This window comes from Mercenaria mercenaria, chromosome 1 (assembly GCF_021730395.1).
Source record: "Mercenaria mercenaria strain notata chromosome 1, MADL_Memer_1, whole genome shotgun sequence".
NCBI lineage: Eukaryota > Metazoa > Mollusca > Bivalvia > Venerida > Veneridae > Mercenaria > Mercenaria mercenaria.
In genome coordinates, this window is record NC_069361.1 from 32,734,219 (window position 1) to 32,758,309 (window position 24,091).

General features: G+C 32.9%; 1 protein-coding gene across 3 annotated transcripts in view; it reads right to left on the reverse strand.

The window, feature by feature from the left end:
- Window positions 1-24,091, reverse strand: part of LOC123541967 (uncharacterized) — a 67,781-nt gene that overhangs the window by 11,221 nt on the left and 32,469 nt on the right. For all 3 annotated transcript variants that reach the window (XM_045327602.2, XM_045327610.2, XM_045327595.2), the window contains exons 20-47: window positions 23,783-23,898; window positions 22,926-23,108; window positions 20,372-20,418; window positions 19,455-19,495; window positions 19,053-19,159; window positions 18,105-18,233; window positions 17,733-17,861; window positions 17,215-17,270; window positions 16,812-16,922; window positions 16,271-16,384; window positions 16,078-16,106; window positions 15,690-15,784; window positions 15,166-15,327; window positions 14,897-14,940; window positions 14,657-14,682; window positions 13,764-13,882; window positions 12,088-12,267; window positions 11,363-11,424; window positions 11,024-11,140; window positions 10,245-10,282; window positions 7,103-7,200; window positions 5,722-5,880; window positions 5,333-5,370; window positions 4,876-4,904; window positions 4,435-4,559; window positions 1,151-1,303; window positions 876-934; window positions 273-398 (exon numbers count right to left, since the gene is read on the reverse strand). In XM_045327602.2, coding sequence (XP_045183537.2) covers window positions 273-398; window positions 876-934; window positions 1,151-1,303; window positions 4,435-4,559; window positions 4,876-4,904; window positions 5,333-5,370; window positions 5,722-5,880; window positions 7,103-7,200; window positions 10,245-10,282; window positions 11,024-11,140; window positions 11,363-11,424; window positions 12,088-12,267; window positions 13,764-13,882; window positions 14,657-14,682; window positions 14,897-14,940; window positions 15,166-15,327; window positions 15,690-15,784; window positions 16,078-16,106; window positions 16,271-16,384; window positions 16,812-16,922; window positions 17,215-17,270; window positions 17,733-17,861; window positions 18,105-18,233; window positions 19,053-19,159; window positions 19,455-19,495; window positions 20,372-20,418; window positions 22,926-23,108; window positions 23,783-23,898 — 2,692 coding nt within the window. The remainder of the gene's footprint in view (window positions 1-272; window positions 399-875; window positions 935-1,150; window positions 1,304-4,434; window positions 4,560-4,875; window positions 4,905-5,332; window positions 5,371-5,721; window positions 5,881-7,102; window positions 7,201-10,244; window positions 10,283-11,023; window positions 11,141-11,362; window positions 11,425-12,087; window positions 12,268-13,763; window positions 13,883-14,656; window positions 14,683-14,896; window positions 14,941-15,165; window positions 15,328-15,689; window positions 15,785-16,077; window positions 16,107-16,270; window positions 16,385-16,811; window positions 16,923-17,214; window positions 17,271-17,732; window positions 17,862-18,104; window positions 18,234-19,052; window positions 19,160-19,454; window positions 19,496-20,371; window positions 20,419-22,925; window positions 23,109-23,782; window positions 23,899-24,091) is intronic.

The window sequence follows — 24,091 nt, forward strand, 5'->3', positions numbered from 1 at the left end:
GCCAGACACTTACATTGTGATATTGTTTTAACTTATCTGAAAGCTAAATGTTACGTAAGCTGCAATAAGCATTTAATAACCATTGGTAAGATTATAGTCAATTGAAATATGTTTGAATGATTTTACAAAGAACAACAACAACTTTATGTACCAAATAATGTATCAGCTGTTTACTGGATGCAACTTAAATAAATTCTGTATTAAGTTCCAATATTGTTACCGTTATTAATGTTTACTTCTCCAAACGCCTAAAATAAAACCAGCTAACTCACCTGTATTGCAAATATTTCCCGAATTTCCAAATTGACAAACACAAGAAATGTTGTAAGGATTCGAATCAAGATCTGCGATACAATTCCCTCCATTGCTGCATGTCTTACCTCTACACGGGGACAACACTGAAATAATTTATCCGATTAGTATGTTAGTTACTTAAGGAGTCAAATGACTTTTCGAATAGAGCACACATCAATAATAAAAAGGTCTAAATCCATGCTTATTTTACGTTTTATTCATACAAGAGCCGTTTCAAAATGAAAGAACAAATCTAAAGAAGAAAAATCATTGAATCCACATCGCTTTTTCATTTATTTTTATATTTTTGCAACTGAATGTTATATTTTTTATGTCACACTTTACACGTAAAGAAACTGATTTCAAGTGCCGCTTGGGAATACATAAAATATATCCAAATTTTACAGAATGGTGAGATTTTGATGTTTTCTTATAGATACTTACGTGTTACTCATTTTCATGGTGCGTTATATTCCATACGCCCTGTAAGCTTTTTCAGTATTTCGTGTAGAGCAATATATTATTATTCCATAAAATGACTGATATTATCAAATTTGAAACAGTTGTTTAAGCCGCTTTACCTTCTTGTCTAATGTGTAAAACATTTCTAATGAGATAACATCTGATTTCGCCCTTCCTCCTAAAATGAACATATATCACTTCCGGTAACATCTGTATACTAGGATTAAAAAACAAATTCATCAATATCAATTATTTTCAACATGCGATATTTCACAGTGTTTTAGATTACTTAAAGCAAGCTAGAAAAATGTGTTCAAGTTAGACGTATCAAATGTAAGCGGTGTGGAAATATTTTAACAAAGTTTGAACGAAAGAATAATATTAGAAATGTTACCCTGGTAATGCTACTTGTAGACAAAGTTTTCGTTTGTCTTTTGTTGATGATGGAATGTATGACACATCAGCTGTGCAGTCCGTGGCGTGTAATTCTGGCTCAAATATGTGAACTCGAGGAAGAGTGTTAAGACCGGCTTGCCACATACTAGGACTGTTAAAAGTTAGTAATTATCGGAAAGTATGTTTCTGAACTTACTTGGATTCATTGCTGTTAATATGTTTTGGTTCTTAAGGATCATGGAGTCCATTCAATAGATGTGTAATAGAGCTCCACTTAAGTCTAAGAGGTGTTACTCATTTCATTACCTTTCATGAACAAAGGGGGGTCCCAGTTAGGTGTCTGAGCAAAATGTTTTTTGATTTTATTTATATTTTGTGGTAATATACCCACATGTATAAAGTTTCATTAACAAGTGTTACTGTTACCAGTTTTGACTTACTTTTATAGATATTCACATTTAAATTGGGTGGGGTAATCTGAGATGTGACCAGCCAGGAACACAATTTCTGTTATTTTTTCAAAAATGGTTCTAACTTTTTACCTGAAACTTTCATGATAAAATAACTATACAATGGACATTCACACAACATGTTGCATTTTAAATTGTACTGAATACTTTTTTCAGCATAGAGCCACAAAGTGGTCTAATCAAATTTACTGATTTTCAGTTGACGAACTTTACCAAAAAGCTAAAACATTTTTCATTAGTTGAGATATTAAGGTGTTATTTACAGCAGATATTGCAAACTAAATAAACATTAAAATGACAGTATATCAGTACACTCTGATTAATATTGGAAGAGTGGTACACTCTCAAACTGGGAAAAAGTGGGTGGGGTAAATTAATATTCGAAGCAACACTACAAAAATTGTGCAGTTGTTAAGAAATGGCCTCAGATTTTCTATTACTATCTTAATTTTATTAAATACAGCATTGATTGATAAACTTTAACAAAAATTCCCATTTTATACATGTGTGTCTTGGAAAAAGCATGGACCTTGAACATGACATGTAGACAAACCAAATTAACCCTGAAAGCTCAAAGTATTTAACAAAAGGTTTTGCCTGAGGCAGTATATTTTGAAGAAAACTATTGTTCAAATTAACATTTAATTTTCTGAAATGATTTTTCCATGGCACACATGTATAAAGTATTACTAAAGTGAACAAATTTTGTTAAAATTTATCAACCAAGTCTGTTTTTAATAAAACTAGAATGTGTCTGTAGGACACAGGTTGTCCCCCTCCCCCCGCATGGTACATTTCTCACAGATAAGTGGAAATAATTCAAATGTTTGCAGTCTTAATGGGGTATAGCCTCAAAAAATACTATGGAAAGGATTCATTATTCTATACCATATACTTTTTGAGCTTTGAGCATCACAAACAAAAAATCCATTATTTTAGCTATTTCAAGGGCCATAACTCTGTAATAAATGCTAAAATTCTCAAGAAGTGCCATGTGTGCAAAGGTCACATTATGATAAAGACTCAAGCAAGGTTTCATGAATTTTCATTTAAATACTTCTGAGTAAGGCACCGAGAATACTTCTGAGTAAGGCACATAATAAGGTAAAAATGTACATTTTGTTACTATTTCAAGGGCCATAACTCTGGAAATAGGGGCAAACCCAGATAAAAAATAGTAGATGCGCAAGTTCATATCATGATAAAACACTGATCAATTCATATCAAATACTTTTTGAGCTAGGCATGTCACAAGGTGAAAATGTGCATTTTTGACTATTTCAGGGGCCATAACTCTAGAAATAGGGCGCTGACCCAGATTAAAAATAGGAGATGCGCAAGTTCATATCATGATTAAGACTAATGCAAGGTTTCATGAATCTATATCAAATACTTTTTGAGCTAGGCGTGTCACAAGGCTAAAATGTACAATTTTTACTATTTCAGGGGCCATAACTCTAGAAATAGGGAGCGGAGCCAGACGAAAAATAGGAGGTGTGCAAGTTCATATCATTATAAAGACTCATGCAAGATTTCATCAATTTATATCAAATACTTTTTGAGCCAGGCGTGTCACAAGGTGAAAATGTGCATTTTTTTACTATTTCAGGAGCAGTAACTCTAAAATTAGGGGGCGGAGCCAGACGAAAAATAGAAGGTGTGTGCAAGTTCATATCATGATAAAGACTCTTGCAAGGTTTCATCAATTTATATTAAATACTTTTTGATCTAAGCGCGTCACGAACTTCGGACGGACACACGGACGAATTGACAGGCGGACGCACGGACAAGAGCAAATCTATATGCCCCAACCACTCATATGGGCACAATTAAGATAGTAATAGACAATCTGAGGCCATTTCTTAACAACTGCACAATTTTTGTAGTGTTGCTTCGAATATTAATTTACCCCACCCACTTTTTCCCAGTTTGAGAGTGTACCACTCTTCCAATATTAATCAGAGTTTACTGATATACTGTCATTTTAATGTTTATTTAGTTTGCAATATCTGCTGTAAATAACACCTTAATATCTCAACTAATGAAAAATGTTTTAGCTTTTTGGTAAAGTTCGTCAACTGAAAATCAGTAAATTTGATTAGACCACTTTGTGGCTCTATGCTGAAAAAAGTATTCAGTACAATTTAAAATGCAACATGTTGTGTGAATGTCCATTGTATAGTTATTTTATCATGAAAGTTTCAGGTAAAAAGTTAGAACCATTTTTTAAAAAATAACAGAAATTGTGTTCCTGGCTGGTCACATCTCAGATTACCCCACCCACTTTAAATGTGAATATCTATAAAAGTAAGTCAAAACTGGTAACAGTAACACTTGTTAATGAAACTTTATACATGTGGGTATATTACCACAAAATATAAATAAAATCAAAAAACATTTTGCGCAGACACCTAACTGGGACCCACCCCCCGCCCCCCTTTAATCAAACCAAGTCTGCTATTATTCTGCTTGGTTGCATTCTATGCTTTTTGCAGCGGGCTCTTTTTTTCAAATCAATAACTTCTAAATGATCTAAGCACAAATGTATTAACACAGCCAGAAACGTTAAATCTGTATTCTTTTCTTAGAAAATGAACTATGCTAGATGACAATATTATAAAGCATTCGTTCTAACCTGAATGAAATTAAATTAAAAGTAATATCCCAATACGACAATACCTGTTGTAAAGAAGAAGCAAACCAATTAGCAATCACCACGGAGCAGAATGAAAACTACACATATGTAACAACATTCTATGAAGTATGGGAAATAGTTATGATATCGAATCGAAATAAATTTAAACTTATGTACCACTTGTTTGGAGATCCAAATGCATCACCTTTAGTAAAATGCATATAAAAATGGCAAGTCTTGTTGACCTGGCAAAGAACGGTTGACCCGGTTGGTAAGGATGGAGAGGTGAAATATGGTTTCGTCTAAAATGTAACGAGAAAACCGGAAATGACTTTTTCAATCAGGTACACTTAGAACTATGTCATTCGTAAAAATAACTTAGTATTACATTGCTGTTTATGCATATCATATCTAATTCTTACGGACATATGAAAACATAATCATATGGAATCATTTTACCTTGGCTGTTTCTGATTGAAAAACATATGGTTTGATTTAATCACTAAACACTCCTTCATTTAAATGGCAAGTTAAAGTGTTCAGATTGTTTTCTCGTATCTATGCAAATAAACGAAGTAAACGGCTCTGTGTAATATGTTACGAATAGCGAACTCTTACCATTTTGGTCTCACCACCAACAACTGTAGCTGTAAATATAGCATGTACTGTTTTTTTTAACTGAGGGCTGATACGAGTGTCATACATAATAAAAGGTATACTGATTTTGCTCACAAGTACTAAACATTTTGCTTAACAACACACTTATTCCCAAATTATAACACAAATCGGATGCACTAGTTTCGAATATAACACCAAACTAAACATGCAAGTTTATCACTCTTTATCACATCACAAATTGTTTAGTTAACAGTACGCTATATATGTTTGATGCCCAACTGTTCTTACTGATTAATTGCAACAACATTAATATTATTTCTCTTGATCGGAAGGTAACAGGTTATATTTTGATATAGTAGATCGTCGTTTTAAAATGTATCGTACAACAAAAGTGAATTAAAAAAGATTCTTTTACATGCAACCAAGTGAATGAAAAGAAAATATTGAAAATACATACATGTGTGAATTTTAACGCAAAGATCATCTTCAATGTTACTGTAAAATGTGAAAACCAGAAAATTAGATCAATGAAAACAAATAATGATATCTTATCGATTCTAGAACGATTTGTTATATGAATACAGATATTAAACAATTATATACAGTACCAAAGAAATACAAGCATATACAAGTTAGCTCTAATGTATAGTATGAAATTATTGAAAAATAAACTGTATCTGGGAGTTAATCACCTTCATAATTAAAGAGATAAATTATTAATATATCGACAAAAACAAAACGATCAAATGGCTGACAAAGACTTCTTCGATAACTCAGTTTGTACAACATATCTTTCTATATAAAGGACTGAAAAGGTGAACAAGTATTATCATCATAAAGACAAACCTGTTCAAATTTAATTGAAAACAAGCTCTAAAATTTCCTCTTTTATTCGAGTGACAAACCGCAAAACCTTCGAAAAGTCCAGTTGAGTCACCAAGAGCTTTGACTGATGGTTTGCTAATCAAAATGCCAGGGTCTTTAAAACCGAGATGCACTCTTGGCCTGTAATTTTGATTCAGTTATTGGTAATCAATAATGTGCATTATAAACTATATTATTGATTTCAAAGAAGCAAAAATCATGCATGAAACATTGCAATTATTCTTCAAAGTGAGCAATATTTCATAACTAGAATCTTTTTTTCTCTCTCCAGGGACTAATATTGAAATGATAGTCGTTCTATTATTCATAAAAGCATATGTCAGACCGCACATTTCAAGAACACAGACACAAACAGACACACATACATATATGTGTATGCACATGCACACCGACTGAGGTCAAGGATATATTAATACAAATGCATGCAATGATAAAAATATATTGGTCTGACTTAAACATATCTAAAGCACGGCACCTGACATTGTAACAAGGGCGTCTCGCACCGCAATTGTCGTTTCGTTCATTATTGAAAGATATCCAAACACAACGCAAACCATAAATTTAAAATTCAGACCCATACCGACAAAAGTAAACACAACAACACAAGGCCTATGCTAGAACAATTAAAACATTGAAACTGTAGTGGAAATAATTAGCAGCCAGGTTGCTTTCCAATCTTCAACAGCAAGTACATTTTAATAATATGCAATATAAAACGGTTGGAATAGAACAGACAAAGGCGAAGGTGTTGACTGAAGGGGAAAACAATGAACTTTAATAAAGAAACCAGCGTTTCAAGACCACAGTCTTTGTAGACAACAGACCACAGCAATTTAAACATGGACACCAGTATACAGACACACGCATGGACACACACATAGACAAAACCAAATTGAAAGCAAGTAGGACTGAAGTATAAAAAGGAACACATTCGGACAAAGCTAAGAGATGACCGTTAGCAAATACACGTAAGAGAAACCTACCCTGTGTCATTACATGTACCAAAGACTTAAATTAGAGATTTGCGTACTATGGTGCCAGACTATGAAACATTCTCCATCAAAATAAGATATGCCTATACACTGACTACTTTTAAAAGTTAAGATAAATACAACAATTTTAAATTTTGTCTTGGAGTGTTTTAGATCTAAATCCGTTTACCTTATGTAGTATTAGTAATTATTTTACGTACAAATACATCGAAACATGATTTCATTATGCCCATGTACATTTTGAAATTTCTACTACAGAAAAAAATTATTGTTTAAATATACACGAAAACATTGCTAAAAGTATGCAAATGTAATTTGAAAATAATGCTATACTATTTATAGATACATACATGAGACCTTGTTTTGAGAGAATTTGGAACGGAATATGGCAATCCTGTTTAATACCGCATTCTATTAGCGAAGGTACAGCACTATTTCCGATGAAACTCTATAAATAAATAAATAAATAAATAAATAAATAAATGACCATTGGTAAGCTAACCGTATGTTAAATTCCTCACTGCTTGCAATATTTTAACATCTGCGGATGACTCTCAAATATATTCTGGTACTTAAAATGTTTTCTGCTCAACCCGGAACTAAAGAGCATGGACGGTAGCTTGCATTTCCACCACAGTCCATAAACAGGCTCAATCAAACCGAGCCTGCAACATTATTTCGTTTATATCGTTTTGGTCGACCTGTCGTTTTCTACTTTTTAATTCTATACAATTATTTAAATCATATCTACATTTTCTTTTTATTGTGAGTGTGCACACACTGTTTGTGTTTGTTTGTACGCACGCGTTTTGTATATCATTTCTTTAATAATTTAATGGCAAATATATCAGCTTTGTAACTACCTAATGACATCACATGTGCATTTATAAATTACATAGTACAACATCTATCGCAATTATTATTATGCCTCATTTGATTCTGTTCAAGTTCATTTGGTATTGAATATAGCTTAATCTATTCTAAGAGGATACCTTTTGCAGCTAAAAGAGTAATACATATCTGAATGTTTGTGTTTGTTATACATATAGTATAACATCTATCGCAATTATTACTATGCCTCATTTAATTCTGTTCAAGTTTATTTGGTATTGAATATCGCTTAATTTATTCTAAGACGTTTCCTTTTGCAGCTAAAAGAGTAATACATATCTGAATAGAAACATCTGAAAATAATGATCCTTTCAGTATAACAAAACAAAACTAAAATGCTTACTTTGATAAACTTTACACACTGGTGTCTTGTAAAACTGTCATAATATATAATATAAGTACCATATCAATAATATTATTTTACTGCATGGCTCCTTTGATTTGACAGGGCTGTTAATAAGCATATCAATCTGAAAAGCACACGACTGCAGGCTGATATCTAAATACTTATCTGACTAGTAGGTTAGAATTTGAATACCAACCTCCGCTTGTGCTTTGCAAGCGGCGTAGACACAATACGTGTATACAAATTCAAAATTGTTTCTTCCAAACTATTACCTTGAGACGCGGAAACGTTTTATTTAGATTTGATTAGTACCAATTACAACTGATTTTTGTTTGTTTGTTTTGGGTTTAACGCCGTTTTTCAACAGTATTTCAGTCATATAACGGCGGGCAGTTAACCTAACCAGTGTTCCTGGATTCTGTACCAGTACAAACCTGTTCTCCGCAAGTAACTGCCAACTTCCCCACATGGATTATCAGAGGTGGAGGACTTATGATTTCAGACACAATGTCGTTTATCAAATAGTCACGGAGAACATACGCCCCGCCCGAGGATCGAACTCGCGACCCCGCGATCCGTAGACCAACGCTCTTACCTACTGAGCTAAGCGGGCGGGCAAAATTACAACTGATTTAGATTCAGTAAATGATAATATTCAAAACTGTTTTATTCCTTCATGCCACATCTTCAACAGCTAATTTGTATGATATACCTTGCAGTACATCAGATACGAGGATGGGATCAAAAGTAATGCCACTTGCTATTGATAACCGCTATTTTTAGCGCGAGTACAAAATTCACGCCTTGAAAGTGTTCCCCGTTGTAATAGCTTTCAATCTACGTATAAACTATACATGTAGACACAATATCTCGCTCACAATTCACATTTGCACAAACCCTACTCGTAGGCCGTTAGGCAAAATGGTTGGTAAAAGTGTAAAAAATGCGAACGAAATTAGGTCTTACATTAAGACTTGCGCTTCACTCGGAAGAGGTTCAAAGGACATTTATGCTGACATATGTGCTGTTTATGGTAGTAATGAAATGTCCTTTTCCACAGTTTGCAGATGGGTTAGGAAATTTTGTGCAGGCGTGGAGTCTGTCAAAAATGCACCTAAAGCTGGTCGACCTAAGTCTACAAGTAGTCCAAGGATTGTTGGAAAAATCAAACAAATAGTACATTCTGACGCAAGATATACTTCTCAGCAGATTGCGGACATGGTTGGCATTTCAAAAGCATCTGTGTTGCGCATTCTGCGAAAAATTTTGAAACTGAAGAAGAAAAGTGCTAGGTGGATCCCGCATTTGCTCACTGAAGAGCAAATACGCACGCGCGTTAACATGGCGCGCAAGCTTTTGAAAATTCCAAGATACGATCAAAAATCATTTATGAATGTAGTAACAGGTGATGAGTCTTGAATACATTTCTTCGAACCGCATCGAAAAATTAGTAACCGAGTATGGCTCACCAAAAATGCCAGAAGGGTTTGCATTGCCAAAAGGATTGCAAGAGTGAAAAAGGTTATGTATGCCATATTTTTCACTACTAAAGGTCTCGCCATTCAGCTTCCTGTACCTAAAGGCAAGTCAATGAATGCCAAGTTTTATAAGAAACAAGTTCTTAAAAAGCTTCTCAAGTATTTCCAGAAACGTCGACCAAAGACGGGTATCCGAGGCATCCATTTGTTACATGACAACGGTTTGAGTCACACGGCTGGGATCGTGACGTCGTTTTTGAATGAACAGGAAGTATATGTTCTAGAACACCCACCCTATTCTCCGGATCCAGCCCCCTGTGACTTTTTCCTTTTCCCTCGTCTCAAGAAAAAGCTTGCAGGCAGAAAATATACATCCCTCCAAAAGTTGGGGGCCGCCATATTTAACCTCCTTAGGGATATACCTAAAAAGACTATCAGAAAGCTTTTAAGGATTCGATTAAAAGATTGAGACGTTGTGTATCCGTCAAAGGAGATTACTTTGAAGGTTTGAAATAAAGATTTTCTTAATCCAACCTTTAGTTGTCATTTAACACCAGTGATTGCATTACTTTTGATCCCACCCTCGTACTGAGTTTCAGTCTCAGTATGCACTGTAATTCTAACCTGAGCACGTAAAAAGCATATTTGTAGCTCGGTATTCACACATTATACGGGCTCAAGTTAGTAAAGCGAAGCATACCTCCACTATCCTTTACATCCCATCTCCATATTTAGTCATCAGTCAAAAAAAGTACGGGCTTCCCTTTGCAATATTACCTGTTTTTGTAAGGACGATAGTTCTGTTCCCGCTTCAGCTGCAGTAAAAATAATTAAGATTACAATGTATACTATATTTTCCCTAAAAACTAAATTGACGGAAAATGAACTGAATAATTTCAACTTACTTTAACTACTGTTCCTAAAAGCCAAACCATGGTTTGCCCAAGTTATCTTCAAAATAGTTATCTATGAAATATCGAGCAACGTTGAAATTAATATTAGTTAATTAGGGAATAGTCTGGCCTAACTTAAACGTTTCTCTTTCCAGCTCAAAACAAAAAGATGAAGTTATTAAACTATGCAATCATGTCATAAGTGTAAACATTTCAAGTATATACATCGAGGGCTGGGCGCGAAACTATTGTAACTGTTTCTTTATTTATATACAGTTACAGTCCACGACATGTATTATGTCAATATTATTTCAATGAGTTTTTAAGACAAGCAATTAGGTCTAAAAATTTCTTTGTTTACGGTAACATGCTAAATAAATAGGGTGGGTAGGTCGGATTTTTTTTTTTTGATTTTTTTATCAAGTGAGACTTTTCGAAAATTATTTTATGTCAAAAAATGATCAGAAATAAGGAGGTAATGACTTTAGAGCATCAGTAAATTAATCATCACTGACCATGTTTAAAGCATAAAAAGTGATGTTCTGCATTTTTTTGTTAAAAAGTTGAAAAAATTATTCTCCAAAGCCATAAAAACATTTAGGGTCGGGCCAAAAATTTAGGATAGGTCGGGATACCGGAAACAAACAATTGTTTACGCCTTACCTTGTTCACAAGTTTTTCCTGAAAATTGTTCTGTGCAGAAACATATTGGATCAGATGGAAGATGACCGTCACAGAAACCTCCATTCCTACATTTGATAATCTGGCAGCCTTTTTTTCCTGATGATATAACAAATAGGATGTTTTATTAGGCACGTTACAAGTAAAACAACTTTATAATCTACAAAGTTTTATTTACTTAATATTGGGCCATAATATATATACACCAATATTTGTATATGAAAAAGTTTACTATGATCCACGATGTCATTACTTAAAAGTTTTATAAACAATGTTTTAAATTATCATCGAGAAACCTTTATTTTAAAAAAAATCATTTACCACTTGATGACGGATCTGTAATTGTTAAATTGAAACAGCGCTTCTCTCCTTCCAACTCTAACCTAAAATATGCACTGACAGGTTAACATAGTTATACTAGGAAATATCCAGTCTGTAATCCATAAACAGACATTTAAAACAATAAAATAAAACCAAAAGTTTGATGTATTCCTAAAACCTGAAAACAGTTTATTTGCAGTTTATACATCCACAGTCACGAACGAATCGGTACTTATAGGAAATATTATTCTATAAAACTAAGTAAACCTCCAATTTCAAGAAATATATCTTAATAAATACTGGTAAATAAATATGTAATATTTTGTCCTAATTCTGAGTTTAAACTAAAAACGTATTTCGTTTCTTGTACTAAGAAATTTTTAACCAACTTCTTTTACCGCAGGTAAAAGTTCAGCTTTGTTTTGTTGTTGCTTAATATCTGCAGAGATGGCAATGGAATAAATTGCTGAAAACGTAAGTACATGTAGTTTAAAAGAAAAACAAAACGCTGTCTTAAACGAGATGTATTTTGTAGAAGAAAGAAGTAGTCTATAACGAACCTTAATACCAGTAGTGTTTCAGTTACATAAACTATTTCATTCAGCATTCAGAAATAATATCACAAACTGATGTGTAAACAAAATTAATATCGAATTCAATGCCTCATTGAGAAAGCTAGTTTTCTTTGGTTAACAGTCAGTTATAGAATGCAAAGTTAGATTTACCCTTCAATTTCAGCAGATATACAGAATTGATTGTTCACTCCGATTTCGCCAAGCTTTGTTACCAGGGATACATCTACAGTACAGTTACCACTGCCGGGGTTGCCTGGTTTACAATTATCGCATGAAGAGAAGAGATGGTAGTTAACAAAACCAACTGGTGGGCTCAGTTGAAATGTCACACTGGGAGAAAAAGTTAACAAAATATAATTTCAGCGATTTATTCTTGGGCATGTATCAAAAGGCAACGCACATATATCTTTGTAATCTTAATTGCTCTTTTGGTTAAGCTCATACATAAGCATTTTGGGCCCGGTGACAAGCTTTCAGGCATTGTTACAAGCACGATAGAAACCTTAATTTTGCCTGCTTTGCTTAAGCAGACTGAATGGCTTCGTCACATGTAAATATTCATGCAATAGCGCACCGGGCTTATATAAATAATGGAGTCACAGAATCATTTGAATGAGTAAATGGCAGTCGATCTTAGTCACAATACTGATTGTACAGCGAATGCTAATGACTTTGTGTGATACAGAGGGATATTAATTCATAACTGTAATTTCCTTTCGAATCTTAATATTTTAATATTATTGGTGAAATTTTGGCAAGGTTCGCTGTCTTTGCCTGCTGCTAAAGTGACAAATAAAGAAACTTTTGTGTAAGTTATATCACCATAAAACACGTTAGAGAAATTTTAGCATTTTTTTCCCACACGAACATTCCCGTAAGAAAAGTCTCATATTTATTATTATTATTGTACCCGATTTATATAGCGCCATTTTCATGATAAACACGTTCAAAAGCGCTTTACATATAGCAGACGCAGCCACACAGGGCGCGAAATTCATCCTCTACTAGTACAGACACAGAGCGATCTGACCAGAGGGACAGAGTGAGATGAAGCCCCCAGAACAGACAGTGCGAACGTTTTAGTACAGGCCTCTAGTAAGGTGGGAGATACTCAAGAGCATCTCAGAATTTCCAGCGCCGATAATTCGGAGTACTCAATATCCCAATATCTTTGTTCCTTGTCATGTTATACAGTCGGGCAGAGGATAACGGTACACTTATACTGCCTAGCTATAGACTGTTGTTATAAGGAATTGGGTGTTGCCATAGGTAAGAAAGGTGCTGTGTTCGAGTCCCGGTCAGTTCTAAGATACTGTTAATAAATGCATTCTGTTGCAGCACATATTTATTAAAGGTTGACGGATATTTCCAGATGTCATTTATTTTAGCGACTAGCGTAAGTGATTATTGCTTAGCAATCAAGGTCATTGTTGAATGGTAAATGAAATATACCAAAATGAAATATATCCAATATATTAGGCCACATTAATGTTTCTGCTCTACGTGTCCAAGAAGAGATATATTCCCTTGATCACAGAATTTCTTACATAAAAATATCTGTGCACTTTTGATTAAAATATAAAAAATGTATCTATTTTTCAGAAATATATTGACATTTACATGCCGTAAAAATCTATTAAATTCATACCTATGTTTTGAAACAAAAATGTATGATAAGAACAATAATGTGTCAGGATCCCTTTTTTGTTTAATTCTAAAAGATTTCTTAAATAGCGTTTACCAGTGGACATATGGAGATTGTGAAGCACATTTAATCTGTCACATTTTAATGGCAATAAAATGGTATCAATTAATAAAAAACGTACCACTCGTGCTCATTACCTATACCGGCCGTTGCTTGGTAGAGTATATGACAAGGTCCTCCAGCTACACATTCAACCTCAGCATTTGTAGGAAGACTTGGTTCAACAAAATGTGGACGATCCTTAATTGATTTACGAAATATGTAATAAACTATATTTACAATGATATACCTGCATACAATCTTTTTTTTAAAAAATCTTGAGATTTTCTATGAGTTATTTATTGTTTAAAAGAAGTAAATATAGCCTGATTCGACGTGATTTGGGACTTTGTTTATTTTTCAATGCTGTATGAGTCATAATAGAATATTAAACCTTTTGGCGCTGGTCACAATTTAGACATCCGATTCAGAATAGAGAGAATTCGGTTGTATTTATATCATAAAACAATCAACACACACTCATTTATCAATTTTGATATTTCATATCGACTTCTGGGTATAAAATTTTGAAATTTAAGTATATATTTGGAGGAATGTCCCTTATATGTATAACAAACCTGTAGAAATAGGGATATTTGTAATGCTTTAATATAAATGCTCAAAGGGTATTAAAAAAAAATATAAGTATACATATGTCCAGCCGTCTAAAATGCAGTTACAAGTACCAGGAATGTTAAAACCTGATCAAATGATCATTTGCTATAAAACATTGTCAAATATTACATAACACAATAAACATACATGTTTCTAATATCATATGGAAATTCAAACAAAAGATACAACATAATATAAAATGCTTAGATACACAATCTTGTCTGTTGTTTTTTAACATGAAAATTGAATCAGATACAATTTGGAAACAATTTAAGAATGTGTATGATGTTAATAAATGTTGCTGCAGAAAATATCGATCTTTAGCTTTATACTTCGACTGTCTAGAATTTTAAAACATACCTTGAACCCGTAAATTGATATTACATCTGAAAAGAACCAATAAATACAGCGAACTTATGTATGTTTACGGATAGTATTATTAAGAGAACTTGGATCTCGCGGTATTTTACCAGAAACCGGTCTCAGCATTACAATGATTAAACAATTATCTAATCAAAACTGAAATACTACATTAAAACTGAAATAAGCATTTTAACTTAACATTTAATGTAAAAACTATTTCAAAATCTTATTCAATACCTGATATGACGTTGACTTTTATGCATATTTCATCCTCGTTTAACCTGCAAAATTGAATGTCAACATTTCACCGTACATCCTTTTTAACTTTCCTACTATCATTTAGTACAGACAAACTAGTCAGTTACATATATAATATTATGTATCGTAATATTTGGTTACAAATAATTATTGAAATAGCAACTATTTGGAATTGTTATGCTACATTACAAATTTCATTATTTTTTGTGAGAAAAATGTACAGTATGTTATAAGACTAATATACATACCCAATTATATCTTTTGTCTGTATGCACATGTCTTTTAATCCGAGTTCTAACGGCTTCACTACTGTATTAGTCTGAAAACTACCTATAACTGGCAACCTGTTAACTGTCTCAATGCGTTCAAGTGAAAGCGAAGTGTCAATGTATCCTGGAGACACTATCGGTCTGAAAATAGAACAGTCAGCTCAAAGACATCAGACTCTCAAACGTATAAAAAATTTGAGTAACTAAGTCAGAGAGGATGCGTTTAAATATTACAAAGAGTAATTCAGCGAGAGCCTTACTTAAACTATTTTAAAATTAAATGTTTACGAGTTTAGAATTATGATAACAAAACAATTAACTATTTGCTAAGTTTAGACTGTATTCAAAAACAAAGTCCTCTAGATTTTGAAAGACATTATATAATTAAGATATGCCCGAAATAAATCGAATAATGAATTAGATATATATTGAAATATAGAATGGTAACGCGCTAAATAGTAAACTGACAAAGGGGAGAATGCAACTATATCACGACAACTTACATATAAGCAGACTGGCTTGTCAGAATCAAAGCTACGCTGCACTTCTGATAGATCACACATGTAAATGATGTTGGTACAACTGTATCTGTAAACTTCTGTTTTCATCATAAAGAAAGTGATAATAGGAACTGTCTAGATGAAGATGATATGATGTTTTCACACAAAAAAAGAATGACGAAAGTTAAAGTATGAATGTTATCCTAAAATCTAAGGTCTTCAAATATAAAAGCTAATGAAAAATCAGTATCAAGGAGGCAGTACGTGAAATATGCCTTTCCGCTCTCATGCTTGTACTGTGTAGTGTGTACTGATAGTTAAAATGCACATGTAAGTAAACAAACGTTCTCTGAACTGATCAATTTATACATAAATACAAATATGTACTTACTGTATAACTTTGGTTCACACTGGATGGACCTGAAATACGACTATATTATGCAGTTTAGGGTTATAGAGACATGTTTTGTACTAGTGTTAGCTACTGTATTGTGATACATGCATGGTTTTCTGTATAAGGTATTTAATACGTTTTTGCATGTATGTAATGACGAATCTTGAAACATTTTAATAGAAATATTTACCTTTACTACATGTCTGCCCAAAGAATCCAGCTTTACAGATGCACATCTCCGTTCCATCATTTGTCTGACAATACGCATCATTTAAACATTTATTATCAGCTGCTTGACATGGTCCTATGTAATTTGTAACAAAACAAAATATCTAATGTTATATGGCTACCGAATTCACTTTCGTCAAATAAGTTTAAAATATCTCCACAATATAAATGTACGGTTTCAACAAAGATTTCAGTTGATTAACAATGAATGAAACATGGCGGAAAGCTGTTCTATTAATTAGGAAAGTCAATGGTAACAAATCAAAAGCCAAAGCAATACAATATCGATACTTATATTATACTGATGTCATATTAATAGAAGTTTAAAGTTGAATATCAATATAACCTATCAGTTTTATTTAAAGCAACATGGCTGATAACTGTTACATTTCAAAGCTGAATGTAGTCATCGGTTATGTTATCCGTTAATTCATGTAAAAGTATACAGGCAGTTACAATGAGATAGTTTAATTTTTAAAGATTATATCAATATGTTATTTTACCTCTTTGACATTTTTCTCCTGTATATTGGTCTGGACAAATGCATTTAAAACTAGTATGATTTGTATTGAAGCATTGGCCATTATTGAGGCACGGTGAATTGGAACAAGGATCTGCAAAACGTTAAAATGCCTATAAATGGATTAAAAGTTTATGTCTATTTCAGGTACAACATCCTAATGTCTTTAAGATATCAGCACATTCAAATAAGTGAAATACATCACCATATTTTTAAGTAATACTTCGTAAATATGGTGTAACACATTACTATTGAATTCATCAATTTTAATTATTTAGATGGTTTGCTTGAAGTCTAAAACAATCATGAATTAATCAAAATTCCACGTGCAATTTACCAAAATAATTATAAATTGTCTTAACTGGATATAAGTTTATCAACTATACCTTTAGAATGATCGTATACACCTACAGTGTAGCATAGCTGTTGTGAATCCGTGTCTCTAGAATTAAACAGTAGCATGTATAATATTGTTCATGACAGTTTATATGAAAATAATCCTAACACTCATATAAAACATACAGAACGCACGAGCAGTTTAATTCGATATGTTGTACAAACAGTTATACATATAGAAAACATAATTTCATATGACACAAAATAAAATAAAAACAAGTTGAACTTGCCAAAATAATACGTCAAAGAGACACAGCAGACGCAGTACTTGCAGCGCCAACGATTTTATGTGTATTACTTTTTGTACATTTCCTGTTAGAGAAGTCAATTTAATAATTTGCTAAACACACCAGAGCGTATTTATAAAATAAGTAAATAGATAATGTACCCCTAGATGATACATTGATCCATCAGACCAATTTTATCTATTGTCAGCTTCGACGCTCCCCGAACCAGTAAAGATTGTCTTACAACGTACGAAACACGTATAAATAAATACACAACTTACGCTGAAAGAAAACACATCTGCCTTTCTCCCGGACTTGAGAATTTGAAAGAAGCTTCAGTAACACAGCTTGGGCCACGTGGACGTGATTTGTACACTTCGACACCAGCCGTTGACGACAGTATATTTTCACTGAAATATGTAAAAGCTTCTTTTGTCAAAGAACGTTTGTCTGTATCTTCGTTTTCATCAAACACTTATTTTTACCATTGTTTAACCTTCTCTTATAAATTCAGCATGTGTATTTTGTTAAGATTTGTATATGATAAATGATCAGTGGAGGGATATTATTGCTTTTAAGCAGTGATAACTACACTACACAAAACTTAAAACCAAATTAAAGTGAGGATCAATGCGTTTCATGCTTATAATTACCAGCAAGGATCTCTTAATTTAGCGACTGTGTCGTTATCGTCTTCATCGTTATCCCTGTCATCCAAGTCACAACCACTAAGACCATGAGAGGCTGTAGCAGGCTTCGTAATATGACTTCTACAAGCAGATCTGGAGTAGAATAGAAGAATACATGAATGAAAACCCACATGTGATTAACATGTGGATGGTGTCTCCTAACGAAAATACCTTAAAACTTTTCTTTTGTTAAAAGGATACACAATTACTATCAAATGAGTAAGGAACTAATATTAAACGTTCGCATAAAATGACGAGGTAAAGCGTAATGTATGATATTTTATTATCAATGACAGACAATGTTAAAAAACATTCACTAGTATATACATGCAAATGATCCTTGACCTTTTACTTACGCTATATTGAAGTAAAGAAATACACTATGACCTATGGAGACATACGTTAAGTTACGTTTAGGAGGTAGTATACCTTAATTTTTGCATGTGAGCATGACCTGCGCCAACATGGGGATTTACGACCCCCATCCCCTCACACAACTTATAAATATAAAATATACTATAGGGATATCGGTTCCTCAATTAACTACTGAGTCCCTAAACTTAAGCTGTGGTGATAACATTATTTCTCTCTTTCGTTCACTGAAATACGAATACCCGAAAGGCCTCCCTGTGGATGACGCAATACAGATTTTTTTCTTACACATATAGGTAATTAGATAATTAAAAAAATGTTAAAAAATCGAAAAACAAATGAACGCAATATCTTATAGGAATCAGCTATACGTATCTTTTTATTTCTTGTTCTTCTTTATGTCTCGTTAAAGTTTTGGTAGTGTGTTCACATTTTCACATTATTTTGATAGTAAATATAAGGTGACAATTTTCGAAAAATAACAGTATCGTAGAAAATTTAAAATTTCATACATCAAAATAAATAAAGATTTATATTTACCTGTTTGATGAGAAAGATGTATACATAAGAATATGACATTTTTCACCCACATTACACAAAATTCTGCTGCGATCTTTTAATGTTGGGGCAACAAACTTCACCGATGCCTGAAATATCAAGATTAAAGTAAACAATTCTTTCTTCCAGTAAATGGTAAATACAGATATGCTCACAGTCACCTCCACCCCCCCCCCCCCCCCCCCCCCAACCACACCAGCTCCGAGACATGAGAAACTATTGCCCCGTTTACAAAATGACCAATTGTATGTATTATTTTCTGTTTTGCTTTCGAGAAAATAAGCACAGATATTATATTTAAATCACATGTCATATAATTTTCTGTCTTACGTTAAAGTTATGCTTAAATGTTAGGTTCTATCAAATGATTAAAGTTATGCTTACCTTTCTTTGCGAATACGCCAGTGTTGAAGTATCGTTTTCAGCTAGATCAAGCACAAATGGAAAGTTAAGATATAACATTAAGCTGTGTAAATAGAATTTGTATTTTGTACAGTCATTCACTTTAAATCGTATTGGTATCTTTCTACCTCCTTTTTAATCACTATTAAACACAATGTGACAACACAATTAAGGATTATTCATATATAATTGGTGTTATGAATCTTGTAGAAGAAAATAATACAAAATAGCTGCATAACTGTCAAAAACGTGTATCTTAGTTTCTACTTGAAATATTTGCCGGCATCTAGATATTTAGAATTTCAGTAAAGTAACATTACAATAACTCAGATTAAACTAAAACTAGAACATGTTTAACGTTAACTGAGGCGGAAACAACACTTTTTGAAGGTCAGTTGCTTAAAAAGGAAGCTTTTGTTTGATACTTTTAAGTAAAACACTGTACAAGGATTTTGTAAACATATTCGTTTTTCAGTTGTGTATATTCAATTTGTTTTAATGATTTTCTTTCATTGACTGAAGGAATGATGCAAATCTATTACCAGAAACACAGAATATAAATTCAGTACTTGCATACAAGTAGTAAGTACAAAGTAGCAAAATGTCTTCATACATATTGGCGTTCATTGAAAAATAAAATCTATTATAAGGCGATGGTGGCTAAAGTCACAACGAAGAATTGTTTTCATTGAACCCAGTAGCCGTTTTAGAGGTGACAGAATCTGATGGAAAAATATCTTTTATAAGCTTTTTTCTTTGTTAAAAATTTATGCTGAACTGTCAAACTGACAACTTCCAAGATAAGGAAATGCAGAAAGTAGAAAAATACCATTCTTTAGTAGAGTTATATCAGTATGTTACAACAATTATCAAGTACAACATATCTATATGTCACTTACGATTTGGAACAAAGCTGATCTCGTAACAAACTGAGGAATTCGAGATCCTGAAATTAATTTATTATTTCCATACATTCAAAAGTCGAAAATAAACATGAAAATGCTTACATTGTCTTTCAGAGAGACACTTTGAGTTGACTCAATATAAATGTTATGACTAAGACTTGATGTTCGATTGGTGTTCAATAAAAACGTAGACTATAATTATTTGCATCTTTGTTCCCTTTAAGTGCAACAGGGTATAAAGTATAAATGGTACCGATATTAAAAAGTAACATGTCCACTAGCAGCTGTACTTATAAAAATAGAATGATATCATACAGTGTAAACTAAGAGTTTGTTTAATAACCGTAGCTAGCCACCAGTCGATGGTTTTACATATAATGACAGCAAATAAAAGTACTAAATTTCGGCAATAGAAAATTACCTAAAGTCCGTAAAATTTAAATGACGTCTGTTTACAATTTAACATAAATAGGTCATTCGATACTGAAATAAACAACGTTTGTCAATGGCAGTCATAAATGCTCTGATATAATAGTGATGTCACAACGTCTAGCAATCTGAGCAAAGCATTAAATAGTGCAAGAACTCGGGAAAACAGAATTTTCAGAATTCACAATAGTTTTAGTTGACCTATTTATCTCGAAAGATAGCTCAGTAATCAATTAACAATGCTAACTTGATAAGGCATAATTAATACACTTATAGATAGAGCGGTTTATGGTTTTCAGAAATCAAAAAGTATATCTGCATGCTTCAGTTAAATGTATATTTTACGTTAGGCGAGATTGACATCTCATTAAAAATGAATATACTTATTCTTTAAATGATACACTGATCTTTTGGTGAGAAATATCGTTCTGTAAATTTTATAGATTAAACCAAATGATTAATCATATTACGAAAGATATCGTAAACAAACTTGACGTTACAGACATGTTGACGTCGTTGACGGGAGCGGGCATGCGTGCCAACTACATGTACTTAATCAAATGACCAAAAAACAAACAGATCGTAAGGTAACAATTTTTAATATAACACGTAGCAGTTATAATATTTTGTTTTTCAAATGGTACAAATTTAAGACTTATTTGTTGTTTAGATTTGAAGTTATGGCATCAATCTACATATATTGTGAATGACCGTCGTTATACGTGTGTGTTCGGCAGCATCGAAACTAATCTTATTTGGGTTAGTGGACTTGTGGCGAAATGTTCACTTTCTTTTTTACTGCTAGGCTTTGCCGCAACTGGTCTGGCATATTGTGGTGGTGATAAGTTCGTATGAATTCTCACTACTAATATAATAATTTATAATGCGAGCTTGTATTCTCGCGAATCTCGCGTATGGGAAGTCAACTGGTCATAATTTATCCTTTAATGCAAACTATCTCTGTAAAGTTCAGTATATCCTTGAGATCCAGTTAACTTTCAGATAGAGATAATACAGCTTTTTTTGTCCCAGTTAAATAGACTAAACTGCCACTGCTGAATTGTGAGACTGATTTGTGAGACATGATAACAGAGAATTGACTATATATGCAAATGTTGAACTTTGCGAATATGTAGTATAATTTGGGCGTGTGTATACAAAGAAAAATCGAAACTAATCTAATTTGGGTTAGTGGACTTGTGAAATGTGCATTCTCGTTTGTACTGCTAAGCGCTTTGTCGTAATTGGTCTGGTATATTGTGGTGGTGATTAGTTCGATTTATACTTATTATAATATAAATGTAAAGTCTGTGCCGAAGCAAGTAAATTTAAAGATATATAATGTTTCTATTTTTAAGTCGAATACATTGACGTCTAAGTACACTGAATTTCTTTAAAAAGAGAACATTTGTTACCAGTATAATTTGTCATAAATATGAAGATAGACTATAAGGATCTTACATGCCTGCCTGTGTAAGATGAGTTTTTTTCCTTCCCGAGGGACATTGTGGAATGGAAAACCGAGCGTTAGCGAGGTTTCTTATCCATGCTGTCCCGTGGGTAGGGAAAACAGCTGTCTCACACAGGCAGACATGTTAGATCATTGTTCTTGCCTATCATGTTCAAAATAGATCGTGGAGACAAATAGGTCTGGGTATTTCCTGACATTATTTATAAAGTTTATGACGTCACAATGGTACCAGTATTATGTGACGTCACCTTAGTGCACGCTATTTTAGACAAGGTTTTTTCCCTAGGGAAAGACAGGAATATCTATCCCCAGCGCGTGCTCGGATAAATGTATACTATCCCCGCTAGGTAGGCAATAATTAATAATTCCTTATTCTAAATAAACGATACAGAAGCATTTCTTTCTTCTATTTGATCCTTTCTATGTTTTAATCTAATGCATTTAAAACAACTTACGCGAGGTGTATTTTTATTTTTGATTCGTATGAGATTAAGAATACACACCGTGCAAAAAATGCGTAGGTACGGATGTGATTTGTAGCAGTCTTACCGGGTGCAAAAGATACACTCTTCAACAATTTTATGCAGGGTATATTTTGGTTCACATTACGAAATATTTTGCAAAGGCGCAAATTCGGTATATACTTACCCGGCTGATGATGCACGTACGCATACATAGTGCAATTTCGAACTGTTTATTCTGCCAGTGATGTCAATATCAGTTGTATAAATGGACGAAACACCAGGAATAACAGGCGATTTCATGACCTTTCCAACAGTGACAGAGCCATTAGACATCCATGTTGAATTAACTTCAATCTTTGGAACTAATCTGAAAATGGTATCAAAATATGCCAACATGAGGTTGATATAGGGGATATTAGTATACACTTATTGAATGACTTGTCGGTCTGAAGTCAAACATATTAGGCATCGGTCGAAAAATTGATTACCATTACAAATGAATTTCAATGTGTTATACTTTAGCACAGAAAACAGGTGTTAAAATTTAGGCCGGTAAATCCAAACTATGGACTGGTCATTTATATAAAGAACCATGTAGTTATTTATATTAGTGTATGATCGAAATATGTTTCAAAGTACAATATTCTAAATACTGAAAGATATGTAGTTTGACATTACATAGTCCTTTTATTTTCTAAAATAAAGAGGCATTATATTTTTATAATTTCATTGTGAATTATCAAATATAATGCAATATATTATGTTAACATACCATTAAACTGACTAGAAGGTTTGCTTCTAACAGTGTAACAGTGTTAACGTACGATCGCGAAAATGATACTGAAAACCTACTATCATCTGAGTGAACAAAATATATCCCGATCGTAGAAAAAAATGAAACGTATTTACTATGCTTATAGAGAAAAACTGTTAGTCTTAGAGTATATTTGCACCTTATCTTAAAACAAACGTTTATGAGAAAAGTGATAAAATGGTAAAAATTATTGTACTTAAACAAAACATTAAACTGATAATATTTACACTGAAGGCATTGTCAAGTATATGCGAATTTGGCAGAATAGTATTTCATCCCCGTCTGTGTAACATACAATCAAACCTCTGTCCTTTACTGAAGGGGAAACAATTTCCACTCCTTTCTGTAAGAATAATTTATATGATAATTTATTTATTTCTGTAAAAATGATGTCATACCACATTACCTTAAGTCATGAAGTGTTTTTTATGACCAACATGCTTCTATTATTTAATGACCTAGATGAATAAATATTTTCAAAACACTATCATGGATTAAGAAAGATTTGAAAATTTATCTAACTGGTAGTGACTTTA